The sequence below is a fragment of the Prionailurus bengalensis genome, unplaced genomic scaffold (genome assembly GCF_016509475.1).
Source record: "Prionailurus bengalensis isolate Pbe53 unplaced genomic scaffold, Fcat_Pben_1.1_paternal_pri Un_scaffold_56, whole genome shotgun sequence".
In the NCBI taxonomy this organism is placed as follows: domain Eukaryota; kingdom Metazoa; phylum Chordata; class Mammalia; order Carnivora; family Felidae; genus Prionailurus; species Prionailurus bengalensis.
The window spans coordinates 218,072-237,800 of NW_025091158.1; the positions used below are offsets into that span (position 1 = coordinate 218,072).

General features: G+C 42.5%; 1 protein-coding gene across 5 annotated transcripts in view; it reads left to right on the plus strand.

Moving 5' to 3' along the window:
• Positions 1 to 19,205, plus strand: part of SLC41A3 (solute carrier family 41 member 3) — a 102,525-nt gene extending 83,320 nt beyond the window's left edge. For 4 of the 5 annotated variants that reach the window (XM_043572011.1, XM_043572010.1, XM_043572013.1 and 1 more), the window contains 5 exons: positions 259 to 403; positions 1,839 to 1,918; positions 3,982 to 4,116; positions 16,875 to 17,023; positions 18,314 to 19,205. In XM_043572011.1, coding sequence (XP_043427946.1) covers positions 259 to 403; positions 1,839 to 1,918; positions 3,982 to 4,116; positions 16,875 to 17,023; positions 18,314 to 18,523 — 719 coding nt within the window. In that variant the 3' untranslated portion in view covers positions 18,524 to 19,205. Of the gene's footprint in view, positions 1 to 258; positions 404 to 1,838; positions 1,919 to 3,981; positions 4,117 to 13,165; positions 13,304 to 16,874; positions 17,024 to 18,313 lie in introns of those variants that run through there. The other variant, XM_043572014.1, reaches the window with a different exon arrangement.
• Positions 19,206 to 19,729: the final 524 nt, after the last annotated feature.

Consider the following 19,729-nt stretch of genomic DNA (forward strand, 5'->3'; position numbering starts at 1 on the left):
AAGGGGCTTGTGACAGGAATTGAGGATAAAGAGGAGCTTTTCCAGTTGCTTAATAAGATGGACAAAATCTTTAGAAGTATGGTAGGTTGTCCACCCTAAACTACCGGAGACAGAAGCATCTCCTCAGCTCCAAGCCCACCTCTAATCATTGCAGCCCAGACTGTGGCCCCACAGTCCATGCTCATGTGCCCTGGCACTCACACTGTCTGTCTGTCTGTCTGTCTCTCTCTCTCTCTCTCTCTCTCTCTCTCCTCCCAGATAATCGATACCTGACGCTGCTGGTCTGTATCAGCTTCACGGCCCTGATCCCCTTGTGGGTCCTCATTGTCAAGCAGAACCCACCCATCATGAGGATCCTGAAGTTCGGGTGGTTCCCAATCATTCTAGCGATGGTCATCAGCAGGTGCGCATGAGTGAGGGCTGCCACCACCCCTTTGCTCTCCATGCCACCCCTGTCTGGCCTCTGCAGACAGGGAGAGTGGCCTGAGGCCACCAAGCCTCCAGGGTGAGGATGTAAATCATGTGGGTTTAAATCATTTTCTGGCTGATCATGGTTGGAGGGAATCATTGCTGTGGGCTCCTTCACTAAGTCCCGGTGCCGGTTGTTGAGTCATACCTCTTTGTTCTTCATCTCTTTCCCTCTCACCAAGAACCTTAGGCCTTATTTATTCTGAGAGGCAGTCCTGTTTACCACTGCAGGAGTATCAGAGCCAGGAAGAACTGAACCTGGAAACATCAGTTGAACACACTGATGCCAGGACCTCTTGTCCCCTCGTGGCACTGCAGGACACCTGTCTCCCCCATCCCTGCTGCCAGAGTTCCCCTGTTTAGGCTTCAGGGGGTCCCTCACCTGGCCCTACAGTGATGGCTCTGTGGATACCATTTCCACAGCATGGCTGCTGGTGGGACCTAGTGGGGCTGAGGGATTCGTCCCCCTGGGCCCTTGGGCCTTCAGCTGAGCTCAGGTCTTCCACCCTTGAACCTCACTCTCCAGAGCCCTTTCTGTTAGTAGACCTGGATGAGCACCACTCCAGTGCTTTCTGGGGTGCTTTCCAAACTTTGAATCTTAGGGAGAAGTGGTTATGGTCCAGGTGTCTTTGATTCCAGAAAGCTCCTGGGCTCCTCTTATGAACTGATCCAACCTCGCCAGGACTGTAGGAGCAGGGCAGTCTTTGCTAAACTCCAGGGGCTGGTAGGAGCAAGGTCTTATTGCAGCATCTCTGAGAACAAGGAGCAGAAGTGGAGTCTCATGCAGGTTCCATTTACTGCTCGGAAAGTAACAGTTCAGTTGTGGTACATGAGCTGTCACATGGGAGAGTCCAGCCAGCTACGTGGCCTCAGAGAGTTTGTAACTTGTTTTTAATGGGCCAACATTATCTGGTGGGCCTTCTGGAACAGCTGAGGCTCAGAATAGAGGTGGAGAACCATGTGCGTGGTGGAGAGGACACTGTGGATACCAGCCTGTCTATATCAGATATTTTGTGTAGGGGTCAGGAAAGTGTTTGCTACACTGAGAAAGGAAACTGGTAAGACATTTTGAAAAAAAATTTTTTTTAAATATTTGTTTATTTTTGCGAGAGAGAGCGAGCCAGCGAGCATGACTCGGGGAGGGGCAGAGAGAGAGAGAGAAAATCCTAAACAGGCTCCGGGCTCTGAGCTGTCAGTATATAGCCCGACGTGGGGCTCGAACTCCAGAATAATGAGATCACGACCTGAGCTGAAGTCAGACTCTCAACCGACTGAGCCACCCAGGTGCCTCTGGTAAGACATTTTGTATAGAGGTGTACCAGGTCCCCTACAAGGATAAACTAATCATTTGCCCTCTGCTCTCTCCCCAGTTTTGGAGGGCTCATCTTGAACAAAACCATTTCTAAACAGCAATTCCAAGGCATGGCCATATTTACTCCCATCATATGTGGTAGGTATTGGCAGTCACCATCACCTGGGACCCCTGGGCTGTGTTAGCCCCCAGGGCTTGGGCAGTGGGACCTGAAAAGCAGTGACTTCAGAGCTCCAGCCCCAGGCCTTCAAAGGCAGAATCTGGAAACTGAGCCATGGCTGTGTTTCTGCTGGGCAGGGACTACCGGGCTGGTTTTTCTCATATGGAAGGAGACCCTCAGGGAGAAAGCCCTGACCACTGCTCCACCAGCTCACACTCTTCCTCACAGTCACCACAGAGGCTTGAGCTGTCCCACAGAGCTAAATCTCATGCCTTGAAGGCACATCTAAGCCAGGATTCACTGGCACCTGATCGTGGCCTTCAGAACTGGGGTGTTGGCTTCTCATGGTTTGTTTGTATGTTTGTTTGCTAATTTCTTAAATTTAGATTCATTGATGACATTTAAAACTAAGAATTTTGCACATAAAAATCTGGATTTCTGCCTTCTTCAAAAGCAAGACTGTGACAATACTGAGTTTACATTCTGGGTGAGGAAACAATCAGCTGCCACTCAGGACTTGTGTTTGTCCGGTTTGCCTGAATCCCCTCCATTCCTTGTTGTCTTCCACCCAACCCTTCATTGATCTCCCTTCTAGGCTTAAATCCTATGGGCTCTTTTAACCAAAGCTTGGTTTGTGTCTGGCTTCTGATAAGGATCTGTAAATGGGACTGACCAGTCAGGGAGGGAACCAAATAAGATAGCTTTTTGCACACTTTGCTTGGTCCCAGACCCTGGTGTTCTGGGGCTGCAGAAACAGGCTACAGAGGCCTTTGGGCACCCCCTCTCCCCATTTCCATGGGAACACAGGTGACTATTCCTTGAATATCAGTGGGCCACCCAGCACGTCTGTCCCAGTAGAGGCAGGGCTTGCCCGTCATACAAGGAGTTGGCCATGTGGAAGACAACAACTGCTAAGGCAGGCTAAAGCTTGGAAAGAGTTCCTTGGATGTCACCAACTCAGATGACTGTGGGGCAACATGAGAATGTTGAATGAGTTCAGCCAGTATGACAATAGCTGGGCAGTAAGGAGCAGCAGGGAATAGGTCATGCTGCAGAAAGTGTTCCTGGTATGGAGGGAGAGGGGCCTGCTTAGCTCCAGCCAATTGCTGCCTGGCAAGTTTGGAGGTCCAGAGTTGCCAGAACTGACTTGTTAGGAGAAGCCAGCAATTTATGTAAATGCTAAGAATTAATTTGAGTTACATTTTTAAATCCACTCTTCCCCACATGATTTTTAAATCATGTGGATTGAGCAAAATAGATCTGCAGCCATCCTCTGCCCACAGACCTTTGCATCCAGGGTTGTTGGTCTCTACCTCTGGAGATCACTGGGGCACATCTGGCCCAATGAGGGGTTATTCCCCAATGGGCTGATGAAACAGGATGGAGGCAGCCTTCCCACTCTCTAAAGAAGATGGTCCTGAACAGGCGCTCTTCTCTGTCAGCCTGTAATCCTGTCCCTGCAAAGACAGCTCAGCATGGCCTTTGTCATCTTGGCATGGTCCATTCTCTGTGGAAGCTGAGAGTCTCAGCCATAAGCCCCAGGCCTGTTGCATATGCTATCCCCTCTTCCCTTGCTGCTGTTGCCCACCTTCTCTTCCATCTCCTTTCCACCTTAGGTGAAAAAATCTTCATTTTCTCAGATGTTCCAGTCTGTAATCTGATCCCTGTCACTTCCCACGGCCTTGAGGTCCTTATCAAAATATCTTCCCATAGACCTTTCCATCACTCTCCCTCCCTCCCTCTACTTGACAAATCTGTATTGTAAACCTACTTTGCCAGTCACATTTCCTTCACCATAAGAGGTAGCTGTCAAAGTGATACAGTTACTACCCTGGCACTAAACTCACAAGGTCGAGTTTACCCTTGCTTGCAGTTTACCCTTGCTTACCCTTAAAATCTGTTGTAAAGTGGGAGGGAAGGAAAAGTGACCAAGTGCTACATCAATCAAGGGAGGCTTCTGGAGGAAGTAGACTTAAAATAAGGGCCAGAACTGAGAGACTGGCATAAAAAGGGGGAAACCACATTCTTTTTCTCCTCCCAGGTGTTGGTGGCAATCTGGTGGCAATTCAGACCAGCCGGATCTCCACCTACCTGCACATGTGGAGCACACCTGGTGTCCTACCCCTCTGGATGAAACAATACTGGCCTAATCCATGCTCCACTTTCTGCACCTCAGGTGAGTCTGGTATCTTCTGGAAGCCACATGGCCATTTCTTTCAACAAGTAAAATTTACCATTAGTGGAATCTGGTGTCTGTAGCAACAGAGGTCTAAGGCCAGTGCTGACTTCAGCAGAGATCATCTTCAAGGTCATGAGTCCTTCTCCCAGAGACCTGATTCCCACCCTTGCCTTTAGTTGATTGATTGATTGATTCATTCATTCATTCATTCATTTAAATATTCAAACATTCAAATATTCATTGAAGGTCTGCCAGGTACTAGATGTCACATTATTGTAATGAGTCAGGGAAAGCTGAGTCTTGTCCCCATGTATATACATGGTCCAGAAGAGCAGATACAGGGAGCCAGTGTGGCTCAGTTGGTTGATCGTCCCAACTTTTTATTTTTGGCTTAGGTCATGACCCCAAGGTCATGGGAAAGTCTCTCTCTCTCTCTCTCTCTCCCTCTCTCCCACTCTCCCTCTCCCCCTCTTCCTCCCTCCCTCTGCCCACAGTACTCTCTCCCTCTCTAAAAGCAAAAACAAACAAACAGAAGAGCAGATAAACACACCAAAAATGGAGCTCTTGACTACATATTGTGGTATGGTTTTTAGGGTTTGTTTCTTTGTTTATTTTTTTTTAATTTTATATTTATTTTTTAAAATTTACATCCAAATTAGCATATAGTGAAACAATGATTTCAGGAGTAGATTCCTTAATGCCCCTTATGCATTTAGCCCATCCCCCTTCCCACAACCCCTCGATCAACCCTCAGTTTGTTCTCCATATTTATGAGTCTCTTCTGTTTTGTCCCCCTCCCTATTTTTTATTATTTTTGTTTCCCTTCCCTTATGTTCATCTGTTTTGTCACTTGAAGTCCTCATATGAGTGAAGTCATATGATGTTTGTCTTTCTCTGACTAATTTCACTTAGAATAATACCCTCCAGTTCTATCCACATAGTGGAATGGCAAGATTTCATTCTTTGTGATTGCTGAATAATACTCCATTGTATATATATGCCACATTTTCTTTATCCATTCATCCATCAATGGACATTTGGGCTCTTTCCATACTTTGGCTATTGATGATAGTGCTGCTATATACATGGGGTGCATGTGTCCCTTCGAAACAGCACACCTATATCCCTTGGATAAATGCCTAGTAGTGCAATTGCTGGGTCTTAGCATAGTTCTATTTTTAGTTTTTTGAGGAACCTCCATACTGTTTCCTAGAGTGGCTGCAGAAGCTTGTATTGCCACCAACAATGCAAAAGAGACCCTCTTTCTCCACATCCTTGCCAACATCTGTTGTGGCCTGAGTTGTTAATGTTAGCCATTCTGACAGGTGTCAGGTGGTATCTCATTGTGGTTTTGGTTTGGATTTCCCTAATGATGAGTGGTGTTGAGACTTTTTTCATGTGTTAGTTGGCCATCAGTTTGTCTTCCTTAGAAAAGTGTCTATTCATGTCTTTTGCCCATTTCTTCACTGGATTATTTGTTTTTTGGGTGTTGAGTTTGATAAGTACTTTGTAGATTTTGGATACTAACCCTTTATCTGATATGTCATTTGCAAATATCTTCTCCCATTCTGTCGGTTGCCTTTTAGTTTTGCTGATTGTTTCCTTCGCTGTGCACAAGCTTTTTATCTTGATGAGGTCCTAATAGTTCATTTTTGCTTTTGTTTCCCTTGCCTCTGGAGACGTTTTGAGTAAGAAGTTGCTGCGGGCAAGATGAAAGAGATTTTTGCCTGCTTTCTCCTGGAGGATTTTGGTGGCTTCCTGTCTTACATTGAGGTCTTTCATCCATTTTGAGTTTATTTTTGTGTGTGGTGTAAGAAAGTGGTCCAGGTTCATTTTTCTGCATGTTGCTGTCCAGTTTGCCCAGCACCACTTGCTGAAAAGATTATCTTTATTCCATTGGATATTCTTTACTGCTTTGTCAAAGATTAGTTGGCCATATATTTGTGGGTTCATTTCTGGGTTCTCTATTCTGTTCCATTGATCTGAGGGTCTGTTCTTGTGCCAGTACCATACTGTCTTGATGATTACAGCTTTGTAGTATAGCTTAAAGTCTGGGATTGTGATGCCACCTGCTTTGGTTTTCATTTTCAAGATTGCTTTGACTATTCATGGTCTTTTCTGGTTCCATACAAATTTTAGGATTATTTGTTTTAGCTCTGTTAAGAAAGCTGGTGTTATTTTGATCAGGATTGCATTGAATATGTAGATTGCTGAGGGGATGGAGAACTATTTATCAGGCTACTGGAAGTCAAAAGAAAGCTGGAGTACCCATACTTATATCAGACAAACTAGACTTTAAATTAAAGGCTGTAACAAGACATGAAGAAGGGCATTTTATAATAATTACAGGGTCTATCCATCAGGAAGAGCTAACGATTATAAATGTCTATGAGCCGAATATGGGAGCCCCCAAATATATAAAAAAATATACTAACAAACATAAGCAACCTTATTGATAAGAATGTGGTAATTGCAGGGGACTTTAACACTCCACTTACAGAAATGGATAGATCATCTACGCACATGGTCAATAAAGAAATAAGGGCCCTGAATGATACATTGAATCAGATGGGCTTGACAGATATATTTAGAACTCTGCATCCCAAAGCAACAGAATATACTTTCTTCTCGAGTGCACATGGAACATTCTCCAAAATAGATCATATACTGGGTCACAAAACAGCCCTTCATAAGTTTACAAGAATTGAAGTTATACCATGTGTACTTTCAGAGCACAATGCTATGAAGCTTGAAATCAACCACAGGAAAAAGTCTGGAAAACCTCCAAAAGCATGGAGGTTAAAGAACACCCTACTAACGAATGAGTGGGTCAACCAGGCAATTAGAGAAGAAATAAAAAATTATATGGAAACAAACGAAAATGAAAATACAACAATCCAAACGCTTTGGGACGCAGTGAAGGCAGTCCTGAGAGGAAAATACATTGCAATCCAGGCCTATCTCAAGAAACAAGAAAAATCCCACATACAAAATCTAACAGCACACCTAAAGGAAATAGAAGCAGAACAGCAAAGGCAGCCTAAACCCAGCAGAAGAAGAGAAATAATAAAGATCAGAGCAGAAATAAACAATATAGAATCTAAAAAAACTGTAGAGCAGATCAACAAAACCAAGAGTTGGTTTTTTGAAAAAATAAACAAAATTGACAAACCTCTAGCCAGGCTTCTCAAAAAGAAAAGGGAGATGACCCAAATAGATAAAATCATGAATGAAAATGGAATTATTACAACCAATCCCTCAGAGATACAAACAATTATCAGGGAATACTATGAAAAATTATATGCCAACAAATTGGACAACCTGGAAGAAATGGACAATTCCTAAACACCCACACACTTCCAAAACTCAATCAGGAGGAAATAGAAAGCTTGAACAGACCCATAACCAGTGAAGAAATTGAATCGGTTATCAAAAATCTCCCAACAAATAAGAGTCCAGGACCAGATGGCTTCCCAGGGGAGTTCTACCAGACGTTTAAAGCAGAGATAATACCTATCCTTCTCAAGCTATTGCAAGAAGTAGAAAGGGAAGGAAAACTTCCAGACTCATTCTATGAAGCCAGTATTACTTTGATTCCTAAACCAGACAGAGACCCAGTAAAAAAAGAGAACTACAGGCCAATATCCCTGATGAATATGGATGCAAAACTTCTCAATAAGATACTAGCAAATCGAATTCAACGGCATATAAAAAGAATTATTCACCATGATCAAGTGGGATTCATTCCTGGGATGCAGGGCTGGTTCAACATTTGCAAATCAATCAACGTGATACATCACATTAACAAAAAAAAAGAGAAGAACCATATGAACCTGTCAATCGATGCAGAAAAGGCCTTTGACAAAATCCAGCACCCTTTCTTAATAAAAACCCTTGAGAAAGTCGGGATAGAAGGAACATACTTAAAGATCATAAAAGCCATTTATGAAAAGCCCACAGCTAACATCATCCTCAACGGGGAAAAACTGAGAGCTTTCTCCCTGAGATCAGGAACACGACAAGGATGCCCACTCTCACCGCTGTTGTTTAACATAGTGCTGGAAGTTCTAGCATCAGCAATCAGACAACAAAAGGAAATCAAAGGCATCCAAATTGGCAAAGATGAAGTCAAGCTTTTGCTTTTTGCAGATGACATGATATTATACATGGAAAATCCGATAGACTACACCAAAAGTCTGCTAGAACTGATACATGAATTCAGCAAAGTTGCAGGATACAAAATCAATGTACAGAAATCAGTTGCATTCTTATACACTAACAATGAAGCAACAGAAAGACAAATAAAGAAACTGATCCCATTCACAATTGCACCAAGAAGCCTAAAATACCTAGGGACAAATCTAACCAAAGATGTAAAAGATCTGTATGCTGAAAAGTATAGAAAGCTTATGAAGGAAATTGAAGAAGATTTAAAGAAATGGAAAGACATTCCCTGCTCATGGATTGGAAGAATAAATATTGTCAAAATGTCAATACTACCCAAAGCTATCTACACATTCAATGCAATCCCAATCCAAATTGCACCAGCATTCTTTTCGAAACTAGAACAAGCAATCCTAAAATTCATATGGAAACACAAAAGGCCCGAATAGCCAAAGTCATTTTGAAGAAGAAGACCAAAGCGGGAGGCATCACAATCCCAGACTTTAGCCTCTACTACAAAGCTGTCATCATCAAGACAGCATGGTATTGGCACAAAAACAGACACATAGACCAATGGAATAGAATAGAAACCCCAGAACTAGACCCACAAACGTATGGCCAACTCATCTTTGACAAAGCAGGAAAGAACATCCAATGGAAAAAAGACAGCCTCTTTAACAAATGGTGCTGGGAGAACTGGACAGCAACATGCAGAAGGTTGAAACTAGACCACTTGGTCACACCATTCATAAAAATAAACTCAAAATGGATAAAGGACCTGTATGTGAGACAGGAAATCATCAAAACCCTAGAGGAGAAAGCAGGAAAAGACCTCTCTGACCTCAGCCGTAGCAATCTCTTACTCGACACATCCCCAAAGGCAAGGGAATTAAAAGCAAAAGTGAATTACTGGGACCTCATGAAGATAAAAACCTTCTGCACAGCAAAGGAAACAACCAACAAAACTAAAAGGCAACCAACGGAATGGGAAAAGATATTTGCAAATGACATATCAGACAAAGGGCTAGTATCCAAAATCTATAAAGAGCTCACCAAACTCCACACCCGAAAAGCAAATAACCCAGTGAAGAAATGGGCAGAAAACATGAATAGACACTTCTCTAAAGAAGACATCCGGATGGCCAACAGGCACATGAAAAGATGTTCAGTGTCGCTCCTTATCAGGGAAATACAAATCAAAACCACACTCAGGTATCACCTCACGCCAGTCAGAGTGGCCAAAATGAACAAATCAGGAGACTATAGATGCTGGCGAGGATGTGGAGAAACGGGAACCCTCTTGCACAGTTGGTGGGAATGCAAATTGGTGCAGCCGCTCTGGAAAGCAGTGTGGAGGTTCCTCAGAAAATTAAAAATAGACCTACCCTATGACCCAGCAATAGCACTGCTAGGAATTTATCCAAGGGATACAGGAGTACTGATGCATAGGGGCACTTGTACCCCAATGTTCATAGCAGCACTCTCAACAATAGCCAAATTATGGAAAGAGCCTAAATGTCCATCAACTGATGAATGGATAAAGACATTGTGGTTTATATACACAATGGAATACTACGTGGCAATGAGAGAAAATGAAATATGCCTTTTGTAGCAACCTGGATGGAACTCGAGAGTGTGATGCTAAGTGAAATAAGCCATACAGAGAAAGACAGATACCATATGGTTTCACTCTTATGTGGATCCTGAGAAACTTAACAGAAACCCATGGGGGAGGGGAAGAAAAAAAAAAAAAAAGAGGTTAGAGTGGGAGAGAGCCAAAGCATAAGAGACTGTTAAAAACTGAGAACAAACTGAGGGTTGATGGGGGGTGGGAGGGAGGGGAGGGTGGGTGATGGGTATTGAGGAGGGCACCTTTTGGGATGAGCACTGGGTGTTGTATGGAAACCAATTTGACAATAAATTTCATATATAAAATTTTAAAAAAATGCCACTTAAAATAAAATAAGATAAAAAAATAAAAAATAAAAAATAAAAAAAATAAAAAAAAAAACGAAAAAAGAAATCATTTGAAAATTTGATAAAGTGAATACACTGTAGTAGACTAAAATGATGGAAGTAAAATAGAATTAGAAAAAATTTACATAAATGCAAAAAATCTCGTATTATATTTTTTCAGTATTCAATATAGTATTGTATTCTTTCACTTTTCAGCATTTGAAAAAGTGCCACTTCCTTCTGATGAGAAATTACTGTCATTTGAATTGTTTCTCTTGTATACATAAGGTGTCATTTGTCTTTTGTTTATTTCAAGAATTTTACTTTACGTTTTACACTATGAGTTATGATATACTTTGATGTCTATTTCTTAGGGATTTTCCACATTTGAGGTCCATTCACCTCCTTGAAAAAATAGATTTAAATTTTTTCAAATTTTGGAAATTGTAAGCCATTATTTCTTCAAATACACTTTCAGTCCCACTCTCTTCTGCTTTTCCCTTAGGACTCTGATGACATGAATGATAGATCGTTTGTTCTAGTCCCATAATCCCCTGAGTCTCTGTTCAATTACCCCGTGCCAGCCTATTTTACCCTCTCTTGTTCAGATAGGCTAATTTCCATAGTTTTTCCCTTCAAGTTCACAGATTTTTCTTCTGTCCTCTCCATTCTGCTATTCATTCCTTTCATTGAGCCCCTTACCCATTTAGTCCATCCCCCCAGCCACAACCCCTCCAGCAACCCTCAGTTTGTTCTCGGTATTTGTCTCTTATGTTTTCTTCCCCTCCTTGTTTTTATATTATTTTTGCTTCCCTTCCCTTTTGCTCATCTGTTTTGTGTCTTAAGTTCCTCATATGAGTGAAGTCATATGATATTTGCCTTTCTCTGGCTGACTAATTTCACTTAGTATAATACCCTCTAGTTCCATTCATATAGTTGCAAATGGCAAAATTTCATTCTTTTTGATTGCTGAGTAATACTCCATTGTGTATATATACCACATGTTCTTTATCCATTCATCCATCGTACATTTGGGCTTTTTCCATACTTTGGCTATTGTTGTTAGTGCTGCTATAAACATTGGGGTGCATGTGCCCCTTTGAAACAGCATACCTGTATCCCTTGGATAAATACCTAGTAGTATAATTGCTGAGTCACCCAGTAGTTCTATTTTTAATTTTTTGAGGAACCTCCATACTGTTTCCAGAGTGTCGCTCCTTATCAGGAGCGTTTGCATTCCTACCAGCAGTGCAAAAGAGATCCTCTTTCTCTGCATCTTTGCCAACATCTGTTGTGGCCTGAGTTGTTAATGTTAGCCATTCTGACAGGTGTCAGGTGGTATCTCATTGTGGTTTTAATTTGTATTTCCCTGATGATGAGTGGTGTTGAGCCTTTTTTCATGTGTCAGTTGGCCATCTGGATGTCTTCTTTGGAGAAATGTCTATTCATGTCTTTTGCCCATTTCTTCACTGGATTGTTTGTTTTTTGGGTGTTGAGTTTGATAAATTCTTTATAGATTTTGGATGCTAACCCATTATCTGATATGTCGTTTGCAAATATCTTCTCCCATTCTGTTGGTTGCCTTTTAGTTTTGCTGATTGTTTCTTTTGCTGTGCAGACGCTTTTTATCTTGATGAGGTCCCAATAGTTCATTTTTTCTTTTATTTCTCTTGCCTCTGGATATGTGTTGAGTAAGAAGTTGCTGCAGCCAAGGTGAAGGAGGTGTTTCCCTGCTTTCTCCTCGAGGATTTTGATGGCCTCCTGTCTTATACTTAGGTCTTTCATCCATTTGAGTTTATTTTTGTGTATGGTATAAGTAAATGATCCAGGTTCATTTTTCTGCATGTTGCTGTCCAGTTTTCCCAGCATAATTGCTGAAGAGACTGTCTTTATTCCATTGGATTTTCTTTCCTGCTTTGTCAATGATTAAATGGCCATATGTTTGTGAGTCCATTTCTGGGTTCTCTAATCTATTCCATTGATCTGAATGTCTGGTTTTGTGCGATTTCCGTACTGTCTTGATGATTACAGCTTTGTAATACAGCTTGAAGTCCAGAATTGTGATGCCTCCAGATTTGGTTTTCTTTTTCAGGATATCTTTGGCTATTTGGGGTCTTTTACCATTCCATACAAATTTTAGGATTGTTTATTCTAACTCTATGAAGAATGCTGGTGTTATTTTGATAAGCATTGTATTGAATATGTAGATTGCTTTGGATAGTATTGACATTTTAATAATATGTGTTCTTGCAATCCAGGAGCAAGGAATATTTTTCCATTTTTTTGTGTTTTCAATTTCTTTCATAAGCTTCCTATAGTTTTCAGTGTATAGATTTTTCACCTCTTTGGTTAGATTTATTCCTAGGTATTTTATGGTTTTTGGTCCAACTGTAAATGGGATCGATTCCTTGATTTCTCTTTCTGTCGCTTCATTGTTGGTGTATAGGAATGCAACTGATTTCTGTGCATTGATTTTATATCCTGCAACTTTGCTGAATTCATGGATCAGTTCTAGCAGTTTTTTGGTGGAATCTTTTGTGTTTTCCATATAGAGTATCATGTCATCTGCGAAGAGTGAAAAGTTTGGCTTCCTCCTTGTCAATTTGGATGCCTTTTACTCCTTTGTGTTGTCTGATTGCTGAGGCTGACTTTTAATACTATATTGAGTAACAGTGGCGAGAGTAGACATCCCTGTCATGTTCCTGACCTTAGGGGTAAGCTCTCAGTTTTTCCCCATTAAGGATGATATCACGTATGGCTTTTTATGATCTTGAGGTACGATCCTCTTATCCCTACATTCTTGACGGTTTTTATCAAGAAATGATGCTGTATTTTGTCAAATGCTTTCTCTGCATCTATCGAGAGGATCATGTGGTTCTTGTCCTTTCTTTTACTAACGTGATATATCACATTGATTGTTTTGCAGATATTGAACCAGCCCTGCATCCTGCTTATATATCCCACTTGGTCGTGGTGAACAATTCTTTTAATGTATTGTATCTGGTTGGTCAGTTTCCTGTTGAGTAATTTCACATCGGTGTTCATCAGGGAAATTGGTCTGGAGTTCTCCTTTTTTCATTGGGTCTTGGTCTGGTTTTGAAATCAAGGTAATACTGACTTCCTAGAATGAGTTTGGAAGCTTTCCTTCCATTTCTAATTTTTGGAACAGCTTCAAAAGAACAGCTTCAAAATAACTCTTTAAATGTTTGGTAGAATTCCCTTGGAAAGTTACCCAGCCCTGGACTCTTGGTTTTTTTGGGATATTTTTGATTACTAATTCTATTTCTTTACTGGTTATAGGAGATTTCTTTTGTAAGAAGTGATTTTAGATTAAATCCCAGGCATTTGGGGTATAGGTTATTAAATTCTGGATCTTATTTAAGTCTTTTTTAGGCACCTCCCCTGACAGTGCACCACTGAAGGAAAGGGAATAATGCATTGCTTGCTTACTGCCAGGTAGGGCTGGAAGCCCAGGATTCCCCTATCTCTATTCACACACTGGGCAAAGAGGAGCACCTCATTGCTGGTGGACTGGCAGGGAGTCTGTGTTCTTCTGATCCCACCTTGTCCGAGAGGGAGAGGGATGCCTTATTACTGCTCCTCACATGGCCTTCATCAACATGAAGTGGGGAGCTCATTACCACCAGGCAGAGTACCACTTACTCTTCTCTTATCCCACGTCAGCCAGAAGGGGTGAGCACAACATTCCACATAGATTAGGTCAGAGTCCAGGCTCCCCACTTGGTCTTTGCTGATGAAAGTGGGGCTGCAGTCTTTCCTGTGGTGTTTGTCTGGAATAGAGCAGCTGTTGTCTAGAAGTTCTGTGCTTTGCTAGGCTGTCCCTCTTCTGGAACTTTGGCTAGACAGAGCAGGCTTTTGTTGAGTCTTTTCTTTTGAATCTTGCCCATTGATTGACATTTCTGGCTTGCTGACTTCTCCAGCATCCTGTCTGGGATATATGAAATAAACCAGCACCACCCACCAAAACACCAAAAACAACAACTCAGGTAACTTACCTCTGTGTTGTTTGTTGAATCCTGAGGTCCCTGGCCAGCCACTTTTTCTCTCCACCTTTTAAAATCTTATGTTTATTTTATATATAATGTCCAGCATTTTTAGTTGGATTTAGTGAGAGGATTAGGAAGAAATGTGTCTACCCCATCTTGTCTTAACGTGGAAATCCCTGTTATTTTTTCTAGTACTGGGAACCACATTTTATCTTTTTTTTTTCTTTAATTTTAATTTTAGTTAACATCAATGCAATGTTGGTTTCAGGAGTAGAATTCAGTGATTCACCATTTACATACAGCACCCAGTACTCATCACAACAAGTGCCCTCCTTAATACCCATCTCTCATTTAGCCCATACCCCCACCCCCCTTGCCTCCAGCAACCCTCAGTTTGTTCTCTGTCATTAAGAGTCTCTTATGCTTTGTCTCCCTGTCTTCTCTTTCCACACCCCCTTCCCATATGTTCATCTGTATTGTTTCTTACATTCCACATATGAGTGAAATTGTATGGTATTTGTCTTTCTCTGACTAACTTATTTTGCTTAGCATAATACATTCTAGCTCCATCCACATCATTATAAATGGCAAGATTTCATTTTTGATGGCTGAATAATCCACTGTGTGTGTATATATATGAAAACACACACACACACACACACACCCATATGTGTATATATATATATATGTATATACATATACATATATACATATACATACATATATATATATATATATATATATATATATATACACACATATGGGTGTGTGTGTGTGTGTGTGTGTGTGTGTGTGTATACATATGTATATATACATACCACATCTTCATCCATCCAGTCTATGGACATTTGGACTCTCTTTGTAGTTTGGCTGTTGTTGATAATGTTGCTATAAACATTTGGGTGCATGTACCCCTTTGGATCTTTATTTTTGTATCCTTTGGGTAACTACCTAATAGTGCATTTGATGGATTGTACCTATTATATTTTCTGATTTGTCACTTGTGTTTGGAAAATCTATTTCAATTTCTGTATTTTTGTACCTTTCCTGGTTCAGACTGCTATAATGCAAGTATAAAATGATTGGCTCATAACCACAAGAAACTTGTTTTCTATAGTTGTGGTGGGTGGAAGTTCAAGATCAAGGCACTAGCAAATTCTGTGGTGATGGCCTGTTCCTCCTTCACAGCTGTCTTCTCACTATGTGCTCACATGACGGAAAAGGTGAAGAGGCTTTCTGAAGTCTCTTATAGCTTATAAGTTATAAGCATTAATGCCATACGTGAGTGCTGTACCCTACCCTTATGACTTAATCACCTCCAAATACCATCACACTCAGGGTTAAGTTACAACATGGGGATCTGGGTGGTGAAAGCAAGGGGGATACAGACAAACATCCAATGTATAGCAGCACCTAAATATTTTACTGAATTCTTACTCTCAAGATTGTCTTGAGTTTTAGTGCCAGCTGCCATTAGTAATTATTTATTTTGCTTCTACTTGTTCTTTTTTAATTTTTTTTTAATTTTTTTAACATTTTATTTATTTTTGAGACAGGGAGAGACAGAGCATGAACAGGGGAGGGTCAGAGAGAGGAAGACACAGAATCTGAAACAGGCTCCAGGTTCTGAGCTGGCAGCACAGAGCCCGACATGGGGCTTGAACTCATGGACCGTAAGATCATGACCTGAGCCGAAGTCGGCCGCTTAACCAACTGAGCCACCCAGGCGCCCCTACTTTTTATTTTTTTAAAAGAATCTTCTCATACCTTGTCTAATTTTTCATCACGAATAGACTTTGGAGCTCTTGTGTTTTCTCACCCTCTCTACATATTATTTTATGGTAGTGTTTTTGGCTTCTAAGCTATATGATTTCCCCCCTCTTTCTTAGGAATTTGATGAAATATATTAACTCAGAGGCAAATGGAAGCTTTTTACTGAAACTATTTCTGTTTGAAGAGTCATTTGCGTTTACACGTGACGCTCTTAAAAGTGTGTGTGGTTGGGGCGGGGAAGTCACACTTCTTGCAGAGTCTCAGATTCCTGGAGGGCTGAAGCCAAAAGAGAATGTGCTGAATGGATCTCTCAGGCTTAGCGTGAGGAAGGGGCTGTCTGAGGCCCCCTATGAGTGTGCCAGCCCTCCCTGGATCAGACTTCACATGCTGAGCCTTCATTCCCCCCACATTCCAGAGCTCTCTTCTACCTTCAGCCCCTTGCAAATCCTCTTTTCTCTGCCCAGAATACTCTCCTCCAGATGCGTGTCTCAGCCTAGTTGTCCTCTTCTCGAGAGAGCTTTTAGTATCCAGTAACTCATCTTGCTAGTACACACCTGGTTCTCTAAAACAAAGACCCATGCTTCCTAGCACTGGTCACCCTTTGAAATGACCTTTCTTGTTTGCTTCTGCTACTCAAGTCTGTTTTTTTTTTCTCTTCCCTAAAATGTCAGTTCCTTGAAGGAAGGGACAGAGCTATATCCTCATCTGCTAGAACATGCCTGCAGTATAGTAGGTGCTCAGGAAACACTCGTGTAGTAGATAAATGAATGCGGATGCCTCACGGGAAACTAAACATGCCAAGGTGGTCCCTGCTGCCTGTCAAGTCACACACACCTCTATGGTTGTCTTTTCCAGAAATTAATTCCGTATCAGCTCGAGTCCTGCTCTCCTTCGTGGTTCCAGGCCATCTGATTTTCTTCTATATCATTTACTTGGTGGAAGGCCATTTGGTCCCACAAAGTAAGATGTTTGTGGTGTTCTATCTGCTAGCAAGTCTGATGCAGGTAAGGATGACTGTTAGTAGCATCAAAGCAGCATTCAGTGCTTCGTCATCCAGCAAGATTTATCTCCCTGAGCTGAGAAAGATATTGAGGGGGTGAGGTTGGGGGGTTCCTGGACATGGCAGGGCATGGCCCCCATCTTCCAAGAATCAACATATTCAAGCTCAAGGGTGTGAACCAGACACAGAACTCACACCACACTGCATTGCATGCATTCCACATTGCATACTGCACAGGGCACATTTCATACTGCAAGCAGCATGCTCCACAGTACACACAGCACACTGCACATGACACACTTTACACTGCACACTCGTTAATCTCCACTTCCCACAAGGCACCATCCATACTGCATATAGCACACTGCTCAATTATCACCAGGAGATCAGAGGATGGTCCTGAAGATACAGCAAGTTGCCGTGAAGCAAGCTGATGTGTGGTTCTGGCTGGTGAACTGGGCCATGCACATCATTCATCACAGACAGGGTGGGCAGGGGTCAGGTCCCTGCTGGGATGTTGCTAAAACACATGCAAGGACTTTTAGTCAGTGCTGGGTGGTGATAAGGGCATGATGAAAGGTTAGGCTGGTGCCTGCCTGTGGCTAGTACTCAGCAGACTATCTGCCCAGACTAGTTGTCGGATGCCCCTGGTGGGCCTAGGGTGTCCACAGGGATAACGGTGGGCCTTGATGGGCACCGTTCTAGGAGGGCAATGCTAGAACTAGGGACTGATGTTTTCAAATCCTCTGAGTTAGAGCATTTGCAATTGCAGCATGTCCCTGATCATGAAGGATAGGGCGGGGTACTTTGAGAAACTGTCCCGAGGGGGACAGAGGGGCTGTGGTCAGCCTGTCACAAGACACTGAGGAGCTCTGAAGTGAGACCAGCACTGTGGTGCTTCCAGGGAAGGGTTACTCTCCAAAACTGCTCAAGTGAGGCCCTCTAGGGAACCCTATCTGAAGTCTGTGTCTTGAGTTTCTGAGGAAGGTGAGAGGAGCCTGTGTAGCAGAGACGATCTGTCTGCCACCTCAGGATGCTGCAAGCAGGTCCTGACGACTGGAGGGGGACTAGGCAAGTGTGGATGAGGGTGGACTTTCTGGCCTCTGCATGAGCTCAGAGCTAGGCATTGACCCCAAGAGAAGCTGGAGGAAGTCCAGCTGGGGTTGACATGGGGTTGACTCCCTGGGGTTGACATGTCTACCTTAGTATCTGCCTTTGAAATCTAGTGTTTCTTGGTGACATTTGGCTTTCTGACTTAGTTGTCATCTTTTGTGTCTGCTTGCTCTTATGACAGGTGACAATTCTGCTGTACCTGGCAGAAGTAATGGTTCGGCTCACGTGGCACCAGGCTCTGGATCCAGACAGCCACTGCATCCCCTACCTCACAGGGCTGGGGGACCTGCTAGGGACTGGCCTCCTGACACTCTGCTTCCTTATCAACTGGTTATTGAGGAGTGAAGCAGGGCTGGATGGCATCTCAGACCCAGCATCCGGGCCTCCCTAATGAGCCCAGGCAGCCATATTTGCTCAGTAGAATTTTCCTTCCCACCAGCAGGGTACAGAATACAGTTTCTCCCTGACTAGGTCCTCAGGAAGGATGGTTAACACCCTGATTCTGCAGTGACCCTTTGTCAGTCTTCCAGGGACACTCACACATCTTGACTCTGGAGTTGGAAGCTGAGCCTGTAAAGGTGAAGGAGACCTGAAATCAGAGGCAGTGTTTGTGTACATGTGACTGCATGCTCCTGGGCTTGAGTGTGTACTCATGTGCTGGGTGAGTGCAAATAAGTGCATGTGTGTGTGTGGAGAGCAGGGGACTCTGGCCTGAAGACGCTGAAGGAAGAGGCATGTCCAGTGCACTGGGGGGATGTGTGGGCAGTGTTCTGTGTCCACACAGCCTGTACTCGGAAGGAGCAGGAAGGAAACACTTTCTGTGCCTATACCTCAGGACTGTGCTGTGGCTTACCCACAGGCTGACTAGATCCAAGCTTCATGGGCTATTTTGCTGATGTGCCTGCAAATGTGCAACCCTTCCCAGGACAGCCCTTCCTTGCATACCCTTGTCATCTGCTCTTGGTATTTAATCCTGTCGCTATTTTTCTTTTTCTTTTTTTATGTTGAATCCAAACTTCTGTTTAGATTTTAGTGATCACAAAAGTATAAAATAAAACATAGATTATATTGTACTTGGCCTTTTGTGTCTTTAAAGGTAGTTAATGCAACCATGAGACTTGGGGTCTGTAAGTAACAAATACCTCTGGCATTTCTCTAGTGTCTATTTCTCAAACTGTGGTCTCTAGCAGAGAAGCATCAAAGTCAGGGAAACTTGTTAGACATGGAAGTTGTTAATCCTCCTTCCCCTGGGCCTGCCAGTCAGCCTGTCTTGGGGTGGGGTCAGCAAGGTGGGTTTAACAAGCCCCATGTTGTTCTGATGCACTCTTACATTTGAGAAGCACTGCCCCAGAATGTCCTCACTTTTTAAAATAGATGTTTACTTCCTGTTTCTTATTCACTCATCATAACAACTTTAGCCATGATTTGGGTTGAGGATTATTATCTTCATATGGTGAAATAGGTATTTACTTATTCATGTCATCTTGGATGAAGACATGTGTGAGACAGGTCAACACTGGAGATGCATATAGTTCCTTGACTGAGGACATCACCAGGTATATACCCTCTTGCTAGAATGAGGGAAATTTATGGGATG